Consider the following 12,073-nt stretch of genomic DNA (forward strand, 5'->3'; position numbering starts at 1 on the left):
ATATTCTAATGGCAATGATTTGATTCTAACTTTACAGAAAAGAATCCCTGACGAAGGGCTGTAACAGCCCGAAATGCATTGGGTTAAACATTTTGCATCTATTCATGGAACAGGGTATTTTAACATGCTGTATTAGAGGCGATTGGGCATTATACATGCACTTGAAAATTGGAATCCCCTTGTTCCATAAAATTCAACAAATGAACAATAAAATGAAGATTCAAGCGATTAAACATGGTGGACATTGATTACATTTGGTTTATGATTTCATCTTCTCACATGGTGCGATACATCCTGGGACTGTAATTACGAATATCAGCGGTTTCAGTAACGGATTTAGATTTTCCCAGTTCCTTGTTACCTTCTGGTCAAAATGGCAATGCATTTCTAATTGAATGAGATTATTTGAAGCTATTGTGACATAATTATATCCTTAGTTTCAGGGAATAGGCAGCTAAGGTATGTTCATTTTTTTTGTGTCTCTGAATATTCTGCTTTCTTAATGTTTCTTTCTAGTCTGAGGCAGAGCCTTCTCGCCGATTCTATCTTGACCAGTGGCAGCAGTCTCAAAGTCTACGCTCCTCCGAGCGCCCTTCGTCCCCCTCATCTGATTCCTCCCTCCGACAGGTAGCATGATCCCCCCACTAGAACATGTGGATATGCTCACATGAGGTGGGCAACAATTAGATTCTCTTGTCTCTTCCCTTCAATTTCACCTTTTGATGCTTCAAGTGTATAATGCTAGGGAGTGGCCCCGTGTTCTGTTCTCTTCACCCAGCCTTGGCTTTACAGCCAACAGCATTTTACATTCTGGGTCTTGAAGGTTTACTTTCAATTAAAGATATGCCTCTACAAGTCCCAGTATTCAACATGCCATTGGTTGAAAAGTTGTTGACTGTTTGTTGCACATAACATGAGGCTACTTGCCAGCTATTTTATTGCAGGGATGAGACAATCACAATCATCTGTCGGAAATCCTTCACTTCACTGCATGCAAAATCAAGGTAACCTTTGTAGTGTTTCTTTGTGAATGCATGCACTTAACATGTTTGCTTTCATGCACTGCAGCATTTACGGTCTTTTCTGCTGTAACAAGAACGGTCTGCAAACCCTACAATGTCTCTCTTAGTGATTTTGAAAGCAAACAATAACTAGTCCAGTATTGTTCTATTGAATTTTAATGTATCTTTAATAAATATCCCTCTAAATTTAAATCGGGGTCAATAAATGTATGGTCGGGTATAAGACCATAGAATAATTTCATGCTCGATGGTCAGGAAATGTGTTTTGAGCATTGATTGACAGCTGAAAACACTGTGCTTTTCAGAAGTGATCATGCAGGTAATTACAGATTCTAGGCACCATACTGGGAGGTGCCTATTCTGGTCTTTCTGGTTGTGTTTTTTTGTAAAACTGCATTTTGCTAATTCCCTTGCAGCTACCTTGGCGAGGACATCAGTCTGTACCACCAAGCACAACATTTGACAAGACGATTCTGAAAATAACTGTTGACTGTCATGGAGAGATTGAAATTAAACCGATACCTAGCACCTGTTGAGTACAGGCTGTTTTCAGTGGTAGAGGCACAGGTTTATGAAAAGAAGTGTTGCACATCCTAAATAATGTTGGAACTTATATATAGATGATCTCTATATATATTCCATTTGAATTTGTTTAAATGCATATACAAAGTTACACTAGCAGAGATAGTCGCTCTTTATAGGTAATAGTTTGGGGTTTTGGTCCTCCCCTAATGCCTCAACGGTGCACCCTTAGACGTTATCCAGATTGTGTTTTGTGACTTACAAAGATGTCAATGTAATAACTGCAGATCATGACTTTCTGGCACAGTTTCTGCCTGTTCAGCTTTCACACATTGTTTGCTATTCTGAAATGGCTCAAATAAGAAATGTCTTGAGCTACTTTCCACAGGAAATGTTGGAACCCATTGTTAATCACTAGATTTGCTTGTAAGCAACTAGGACTACTTTGTGACATCCGCAGAGTTGGGAAAAGCTATTGAGCCTACACCCCAGTATAATCCCTTTTGGAGAGTTCTGATATGACTTCTGTAGTGATTGTCATAAATGTAACACATTTTTTAAAGCTCCACTTTTCGTGTTTTACAAGAATGAGACATTTGAAAAGGAGAAAAGACCCAGACCCCCAATTAGTACTACTTCATCTACTGGCTGTTCTCAATTGGATATAATTTTAGGATGCAGTTGCTTATTCATTGGTCTTGCCATGCACACTAGAAATGATTCATATTGCACTTGTTTGACCTGGAGAACAGAAGACAAGGATAGCAGAGATTGAAGACACGTAACCAACCATGCTCATCTCACTCTTGGCATCATTAATCTCTTACTGATGACCTAATACATATTGAACTTTGTTTTGAACTCCGTTTACTATTTTGCAACTGCCGCACATACCAACTGAATCTTGTTATCAGACTGGGAGGCTAATCAAGACTTGTCTTCACCATTTAACTTGCTTTTGCTTTGGATTGTTAAGTCCCATAGACTGAGAAATATCTCTGTCCCATCAAACGCACTGATTCTGAAAGACTTTGGATTTCATGACCTGGAAAAGGTAATGTGATGAATACAGGGCCTTGTAACTGTCTGTGCAACTGAACACCCTCACTATCAGTGAAGACTCCCGACCATAAACGTTTTATCAGTAAAATGGTGGTCACCATTACTGGTCCTATGCAAGTGATGCTAGCAATTTCCACAAAGGTGAAAGTAGTAGGTTGTAATGCCATCTAACCTCCCAGGTTGTGCAAGTAACTGTTGAGAAAGAAAGTTTCTTCCAGGCAGTCAGCGGGGACCATAAAACAGGATAAAGCACAGGAAATAAGCTTGTCTTGGTGTTTGGGCCACCTCGAAGAACAGGAGATGCAAAAAGGAAGCAACTCTTGCAAATCTCCAGCCCCCATCACATTAGTTTTTCTATAAGTCGACTCCACTTTGGCTGGTAGGTCACATTGTACTGTGATTCCTCTGCCTACCTTGACAGTTCACTTCCTGGATGAGGAGGTTTTGCACTGGATTCTCCTGTGCAATGTCTCACTCACCAGTCCAGCCTAGTACTGGTCCATCTCTTTAGTGTGCAGTACCCTTCTACATTCCCTCCTCCAGGAGTAGTACATAACCACCAATGGAGGACAGGTCCAATTTATATGGGCCTGTGGATCAGGAGCAACTTGTAGAAGATTCCACACCACTCCTGGTTTACTCATGGTGCATCTTCAGAATTCACTATCCTACTGTCCTCCACCTCCTTCCTAGATGCAAATGTAAAAATCATTGGGACTCTCTTGCTCCTCTACCGAAAATCAATGTACAGCTCTGGCAAACTCAGAAACTGCACTAGAATCTATAGGAGCTGCATTGGAGGCCCGTGGATCAGCCTTAGACACCTATGCCCCTGATTTATCCTATACTCCCAGTTCCGATGCAGGTGGCAACCCAAACTCAGTCACACTTGCTGGGACATTCTGGGATGGATGATTTCTCTGTGGAACAACCCTCAAGGCCCCTGCAATGCAAGAGATCTGACTTGGGAGAGCCACATGCTTCCCCAGAATGCTGCACTCGTGACTGGTTCTGGTGACCATGACTTGCATTTTAGTAAATGCTGCTAAAAACCCAGGATGAATCCTGTTGGAGGTGCTGCCAACACCAACACTGGAGGAAAACAAAAAAGTGTTTTAATTAATCTCAGCAACTGGGAATTTCTCGTACTCCATTCCAGTCCAGCATTGTTTTGCCCACCATCCCACCTCAATCACAGAGCTATTATTTGCACAGCAACCTTGGTCCTGCTCCAGTTGGAACAGTTTAGCTCATAGTGCCATACCTGGTTCCCTCTGTACAGGAATAAGGGCAACCCAGACTGATTTTGGCCTACTTAGTCTTAACTATTCTTATTGTAGCAGGACCAAGACTGATTTGCATATCTGTCATCTCTGTCTAGAGTGGCACAGTGAATTAAAGACATTGGACTAGGGTGTGGTCACAAGTGATCATCGATGGCTGAGATAAATTCAAGCACTCCATCACCTCATTACTTTTTCTTTTTTTGGGGGGGTGAAGACAACAGCAACACTGGCCTCCGACTGGAGAATGTGGATAGAATTTGTTTGCCATAAATGCACCCCCACTAATACCAAGCTTTTTCATGAAGCCCAGACTCCTCAAGCAGGTTTATTAGGCTTTGCAAAACATACAAAATGAAGTACTGGGTCTCTAAGGAATTCCAGCCTTTGTTTTCTAGAATCCTTCGCTCCATCGGTGGTGGGTGGATGCCTCACTGCAGCTGGCCAGTGTCATTACAACTAGCTACGGTCTCCATCTCTGGCCCAAATGTGACCACTGTGTTTTTGCTACTGGATTATGCCCATCAAAAGTACTGGCTCATGCTTAACCTGATAGGCAAGGACTCTGGGGAGGTGAATTGTCGATGTCCACGGACCTCATTGATACTAGCTGCTAGGACCATGAACACCAGTCTGCCCTTGCAGTGGTTATCAAGACTGACAACTTCGGTTCATGAAGCTGGGGCCCGTTTGAGAAAAACCTGTGTGATCCTAATACTGAATAGGTTCCCCAGCAATACAAAGCAAGCATGGTCACAGCCAAGATTACGTGTGACACAAGCACTACAGGCCATATATCCTTGTACTCTCTTCTAGCTGGTGAAGGAATTCTAATCTGTTATGACCTGAGCTTCCTTTAGGCTTAATACCACCAGATAGCTCCTTGCAAGCTGGCAAAAAAATATTTGGGGGGAAAACAAGCTCTCACTTGCCCATCCTCAATTGATGTAGTGATTCCTTCTAGTACCAGCAGCCGTTTTCAGCACCATCTCGGGGTATCCACTACATGCTAATGGAGGAAAGGCTTTTCCATTACTACCACTACAGGACCAAGATAACCAATGAGGCATAGACCTCTTATGTGTTGAAATACTAGGTTCTACATTTGATGCAGCCTCTTCTTTTCAAGCCAGCTCAGTTAGTCAACACCGTGGGAACATATGCACTAGGTACAGCGCTACACTTTAAGAGCTTCTGGCCCAGTCCCCTGCATGTAGGGGACAGGAATACCACTTCCACTACTTCCTTATAAGGAAAACACGGAAGAGGGTATACTCCTTTTTGTATCCTTACTATCTCAACTAGTTCCTCCCCTGTATACAAGTTGAAGATGCTACTTTTGTCCCATTGTCTGTCAGCTCTGCAGGTCAAAGAATGGATTTATTCAGTAAAATCATTGGGGTGGTAAGCCTTGCTAAGCTGCACATATGTATGTTTCATTTACACCTACTGCAGTACAGTGATGGTCTGCAAGAAGAGCCATCAAACTCCACCCTGTCGACCCATCAATGGTTCCAAACTTAGGACATAATTTTTACCTGCCCTGTCTGCAGCTTGCTGCCACCACTAGCTTGAGGGAGCACAACTGGATGGCAACTTGCAGGGCTGGTTACCTTATTAGTGCGCGGGACTCTCCATTGTTGTCTTCTGGGACAGATCAGATATGTCTTTATAAATGCATTGTAGGTGAGTGCCATCTTCTTGATATGGAAGGCTTTATGTGGTGCTGAAGTCCAGGTAGTTTATGGTCAACACAAACCACACCACTCTTCTTCATCAACCAAATGTAGATTTCACTCTACACTAACATATAGATTTGACTGTCTGGGAATAGTTTTACACCCGGATATGCCTCTACTGGTTTCTCACATAGAATTGAAAATGGAGAAGATGCTGTGAGCAGGTGCTTCTACTCCTCACACTAGTCGGAGATATTCCGAAAATATATAGCTGGAATATTGAAGGGGTGTAGAGTTCCTGTGGCCTGACAACAATTCTCTGTTTGGGATCACGAATAACAAATTTTCATATTTCATTTTTCCCCATGTAAAAGTCATCTCAACCCGCTGAAGCACAAACCTTTTGGCTGTTAGTTTAGAGTGCTTCAGTATGGTTACGGCCAAATAAGACTGTTGTCACTATGCTTCCCAGGTGGAAGATGTTCAAAACAGTTTATATGGTTCATTAGTGCAAAGCTTTTACTGTTCTTCCCTGAGGAAATAACATTGAGAAGAAAGCTCAGCTTTCATTGCTGACATTTGTTCCAATGTAAATGCGTGCAGCATTGCAAAATGTAACAATTTGCAAGCAGTTTGTAATGCTTCTACACTATCAGAATCGCTTCCGCTGTCTCCTGCGGTGCTCCAAACTCGGGTGGGCTTGTCTGCAATGCGGTGCCACCAACTCTGTGTAAATATAATCTTTATTCCTAATCCAAAATAAGGCTCAGATGCACAAACTGTGTGCAAATCATTTATTGTAGATAGTTGCCATAACGTATTTCAGCCAATAAAACTGCCTTCATCACATAAAGAGGGCCATATTGGTAGCACAATGTAAATGTACCTAAGTATGTTACGTGTGCAACAGAAAAATACTTTAATTCCATTAAATCAATACTTTCACTTGTTGCGCTGTTGAATTTAATAATTTTTTCAGGATGCATAATAATAATTCATCATTATGGTGTGTATTATTTAACATTGATTAGCAGAACCTGATCGTTAATTATGCAAATGAATTCTAGCTGATGGAGACTTCTAGCTGCAGATTCCTTATTTTATCCCCAAGGGTCAGACTGGATCGCGAAATCATTTGTGAGCAGTACGGCTGGGTGCCGATAGGTATTGTCGATCGGCTCCATGTGGCTTTGTACGCACAGGAAGTGACGTGTGTGGTGCCTTTAGAGGCGCCACCCCAGCGTGCTGACATCAGCTCTTTCCTTGCCAGTCAGCGCAGATCTGGAGAGAGCTACTCCTTAGTCAATGTTTGCTGAGCCTTTTTTATATTTGTGTCGAAGTCTTTTTGAGCGAATCTTCTCCTGGTGTGGCAGGGATGTAATCTCGGATAGGCGGTGACTGTCAGCACTCGATGTCCGTGATACACCCGCACCTTGTTTGCATTAGTGCCTCGAGCACGACCACGACGTGAAGACCTGCATCGATTGTCGTGTGATGAATCCGAAGGCCTTGAGCGGTCTCTCAAGCTCCTGACTGCTTTGTTGGGTCACTTGGTTAGGTAGAAGAGCAAGAAGCCGTATGGGGTCTTTAACTTCACCTCGTCCATTGACCATGAGATGAGGAAGTGTCAACATTAGAGGCCTGGCTCCATGTTTGAGCCAGTGCCAGGTACAGCTCTGTGCCTACCTGAGTTTCTGGAAGCTGGAGCGACCCAAGGTTCAGCTTCAGGAGTTTTATGAGGCCATGTGCCTCATATTTGAGTGGCCTGTTCCCGCCTGTCTACCTTTGGGCCACATGGGTTCGGAAGGGGCCTGTATTGGAGCCGGCAGTTCTGAACCCCTTGAATCCACAGATAGATACGGACCAGTTCTGGTCCCGAATCTTGCGCCGCTGCCAGCTCCATCCCCTTTCTGATCTCTGACACAGAGCCAGAACGGGGGGAGGGGGTTATGTCCGACACCAACTGGAGGCCATGCCTTCCAGACTTGAGCATGAGCCCTATTACTATGGGTGAGGACTCAGGGAGGATTGGGAGGGGTTGCTGGACCCTGAAGAAACCAGCCTTTCGACCCAAGCACGGACTCGTGTGAGGATTTGGTGGAAGCCAGTGGACTTGACACTTCTTTAGATACTGGAATGTTGTTTCCTCCTACCGTGGCTATGTCGGAGGGAGCGGCATTTACAGTGGTGGTGAGAAGGGCGGCCGGGTTCCTGAACCTTAGCCTGCCCTCTGTGGCTGTCGAGGTGAACGTTTTGACTGAGGTGCATCAGCCAGGAGTGGCCCACTCAGAACTACTTCTCCCATTTAATGAAGCCCTTACCGATGTCCTGCTTGGGACCTTTTCCAAACCCAGCATAGTGCTCCTGTGAACAGGACGATTGTCCGCCGCTCTGCCCCAGGAGACCCCAATTTCCTCACTTAACATCCAACCCTGATGCGCTTAGTGGTCCAAGCCTCTACCTCCATGTAAATTCTGGTACTGTCCCTACCGCACCACCGGATAGGGAAACTAAGAGGTTGGACACCTTAGGGAAGATGTTTTCTTGAACCAGCATGGCAATGTGGTCCATGAACATAGTGTGCATTTTGGGCTGTTACTCCCAGTCTGTATGGGATTCGGTTGTACAGGTGATGCCCATGGTCACTCTAAAAGGACCAAGCAATGCTCTCCCAGGCTGTTGCTGACAGGAGAAATGCAGCTAAGTGAACTATCGGATATGGGCTGGATACCACACATTCATTGGGCACAGCGGTTTCATCAACGGTGGCCTTACGGCGCCATGCCTAACTGAGGACTACTGGCTTTTCAGGTGATGTCCAATTATGGCTTACAGACATGCCCTTTGACTACCGTCTCTTGGATTGGGCAGCCAGAAGTCAGGCTAGCTCACACAACCTCCCCCCCCCTCCAGCAGCCGCCACCTCCAGTCCCTTATAGTCTGCCCTCTTGCCTTGTGCACCCGGTGGGAGGCAGATTAGGTCATCACCTACCCAATTGGAGGTCTATAACATCAGAACGATGGATTCTCCAAATTGTCTGGAGGTGGACTCCCTCCACTTCATGTCTACTCCTCCATCCATGTCACATGCTTGCGACAGAGGACCGTCTCTCCTTGCTCTGCCAGGAAGTGATTGCTCTCTGGGCCAAGGGAGCCACTGAGAAGGTACTAACGGCAGAAGTAGGTTGTGGTAGCTAGTCACGCATTTTTCTGGTGCCCAAAAAGGAAAAAGGCCATTTTCCTATCTCAAACCTGCGCCCTCTCAATTTCTTCCTGAAGAAGTTGTTCAAAATGCACACGTTCGTTCAAGTCCTGTCTGCCCTAGACCCGGGAGGTTGGATGGTAGTGTTGGGACGCAGGACGCGTATTTTCACATTCCTGTCCTGCCTGCCTACAGGCGTTTACCTGTGGTTCATGGTGGGCCACCAGCACTTTATTAGCCGTGCTCACTTTTGGCCTTACCAGCACCCCTCCACTGTTGACCATGGTGATGGTTGCAGCTCATCTGTGGAGATCAGATGTGCAGTCTTCTCCTATTTCGATGGCTGTTTTTTTAAGGTGGGCTTGCCCCAGGCTGTCTCTCACCTCCAGCCTGCGATGGAACTCCTGCATTCGCTGGGGTTCACTATCAGCGTGTCAGAGTGTCATGTGTCTCCCCCTCAGATGCTCCCTTTCATCTGAGCTGTTCTGGAGGCAGTGCAGTTTTGGGATTATCCTCCTGAGGGATTCAGGATGATATGATACCGATGTTTCAGTCTTTATCCTGGATTTCGGTGATGCTTACTCTGAGGCTGCTGGGGCTCATGGCCCAGTATCGACATCTAAATCTGAGATGTTGCTAGAATGTCCTGGTGCCTCTTGGTCTCACTCAAGGTCTCTAAAAGAGGGACTGATTCTGCAGATGATCCTGATGCACCCTGAGTGTCCAAGGCCATCAGGGTCATTGCAACAGATTAAAAGCATTAGAAAGGCTGTGTTGCGTATGTTTCACACTCTTCTGGCTTCATCTGGTGTGGCTTCGGGCCCCAAAGATCCATAGAGACCTCCAGGGTGTGGTTACTGCCAGTGTGTCCACCCTCCGCACCACCGGAGGAGACTTCTAATTCACTATCAAAATTCACACCAGTTCCCTTGACACTGACATTAAGGCCCACAATGCGGCCTCTATAGTAATTTCTGACTCCAAGCTGAATCTGTTGCAACCCTTTCTGAGCTTTGTACCGATGCACTCTTGTCCTTGTCCAACCTAATTCTGACATAACCATGCCTTTATCTAGGAACCGCCCTCCGGCAACTTTTTGGTGGGGACTCTTTTTTGGTGATGATGATAGCAATGGGGATTATTTTGCCCCAAACTATAATGATTACAGTCTATTCATGGACTTACCTGAGGCCAGTGGACTGGATACTTCCCTAGACATGCTGTGGGTTCTTCCCCAGGCTATAAATGGAAGAAAGTTCCTTCTTTGCCGTTGTAATAAGGAAAGCAACAGCGGTTTTGGATTTAAAATTGTGAACAATGGAGGGTAAAACACGAATGTACCCGTTGTTTTTCAAGCTGGACAAACTTCTTTCAAACCCTTATTTTAATTTAATGAAGCCCTGACTGTCATTGTTATGGGCACCTGGCCCTAAACTTGTTCATGGTCACCAGTTAAGACCGGTCACCAGACGCCATAGGCCAGCACAAGCGACCATGACTACTTAACACAACACAGTATACCAGAAAGTGTGGTGGCTCAAGAATCCATCTGTAGGGTGCGCCCCAATTCATTCCTTGCAACTCCTCCAGGTAGTCTTTTGGAAACTGATGTTTTATTCAGCCACCGTAGTCATCTATTTAGTCAGTGTCAGTTGTTTGCGAGGAAAATATTCCCATGCTCCGTGGGACATGATTGTCAAGATCTTGCCAGCGGCCTCTGAAGAATTTCGGGCCAACCTGGCTGAAGCCATCCACATACATTATTTGTTCTGGACTGGTAACTACCAACTGCTTGGGCATAGCAGTTGGAAACAGTGTGATGCTCTATTGTCACGGGTGGCTAAGATGCATGGGCTTCTCTGGGGATGTGCAGGTGCCCCGCATGGACAGGGCGTTCGGGTCCCGCCTATTTGGCAAGAAAGCTGGCTATGCCCTGAACAGCTGGCACACTGCACCTGCCTTGGGCCTCTCAACTCCTGCGAGGCAGTTTCCTCAATAGCTTCCATCCTTTCAAAGCTACTCCAGTGTTTGGAGTACTGACAGCCCCAAGGCCCACTGCCGCCCCACAATATGAACCTCAGCCCTGGTGTTGGTGGGGTGTTTGGGGAACCAAAGAGAACACCCAGGCAGTGCATCTCCCAGTTCCGCCCCATGTGACATCCGCCTCCAAGCTGTTTAATTTGCCCTTAGTGGCACATGATCAATCTGCAGAAAGCAGGATCAGATATTTCCTCCATGGGTGGCAAATAACATTCGAAAGGTGAGTCCTGCAACATTCGTTTTACACCTGCTGCACTATATGCCAGCATCAGTGCATCTTACGGAGGAGCATCTGTCTATCTTGCTCCAAGAAGTGCAGACTCCTTTGGCCAAAGAAGTCATAGGGAAGTTCTAGCTCTTGAAATCTGGACTGGCAGTTACTCCTGCTATTTTCCTGTGCCAGAGGAAGAAAGTCGTGATCCCATTTTGGCGTCTTCTTACGGAAGGGCAATTTCAAAATGCTCACACTGGCCCTTGTTCGGTCCGCCATGGATCCAGGCTTTTGAACTGTGGCTTTGGACCTGCATAATTAAACATTTCATGTGCCCATTTTGCAGTCCCAAAGACACTTTTTTGTTTTTCAAGGTGCGAGATGAACATTTGCAATTTTTCCTTCGGCCTCACCAGCATCCCAAAGATGTTTTCAAAAGTGATGGGGGTGGTCACAGCGCACTTACAGACATCAGTGTTCCAGATTTCCCCTTCTTGATGACTGACTGTTGATGACTAGCTGAACTGTGTCTAAAGTCTGTGTTCTCGGTCGCTGTAAATTTTGCTTGCGAAGTGAGTGAACTCCATGTGCTGTCGTCACAGCTTTTCCCCTGACAAGGTGATGTTTAGGACATTTTGCCTAAATTTGTGTGCCTAAAGTTGAGGACTTTCCGTCTAAAGTTTGCCTACAGTTGTGCAATTCTTAACTCTCTCTATGTTCTCTTCTCCTCTTCGGAGGGGTGAGGTGAGGCAGAGAATCCATGGGCTATACCATGAAAGGGCTTTATGATTTTACAGCAATTAAACCAAAGAACATCAACTGGACGATCAGATCTTTGTGGGTTTCTCTGGTACATAAGGCATGTGTCAGTGCAGAAATGGTCCTCTGTGTAAAAAAGCAGCCTATTCCAAGCCTATTCCACCAGGGCCAAGGCTGCTACCACTGTGCTTGTATGCAGAGTGCCTGTTCTTGGCTTATGTCTGCCACGAAGTGAGTCAGTAAACACATTCACGCAGCACTATTGCCTTGATAGACCGGTCAGAAGAGCTTGC

General features: G+C 45.5%; 1 protein-coding gene across 27 annotated transcripts in view; it reads left to right on the plus strand.

Moving 5' to 3' along the window:
- The window catches only part of MICAL3 (microtubule associated monooxygenase, calponin and LIM domain containing 3), a 2,019,125-nt gene that overhangs the window by 1,046,604 nt on the left and 960,448 nt on the right, over positions 1-12,073 (plus strand). For 21 of the 27 annotated variants that reach the window (XR_013606836.1, XM_078673602.1, XM_078673604.1 and 18 more), the window contains one exon: positions 517-627. The exons of the other annotated variants lie outside the window; for them this stretch is intronic. Coding sequence is in view for 20 of the 21 variants with exons in the window: in XM_078673602.1 (XP_078529728.1) it covers positions 517-627 (111 nt within the window). In the remaining variant the exon portion in view is untranslated. The remainder of the gene's footprint in view (positions 1-516; positions 628-12,073) is intronic. 27 annotated transcript variants of the gene reach the window in all.

This window comes from Lissotriton helveticus, chromosome 1_1 (genome assembly GCF_964261635.1).
Source record: "Lissotriton helveticus chromosome 1_1, aLisHel1.1, whole genome shotgun sequence".
NCBI classification, from domain to species: domain Eukaryota; kingdom Metazoa; phylum Chordata; class Amphibia; order Caudata; family Salamandridae; genus Lissotriton; species Lissotriton helveticus.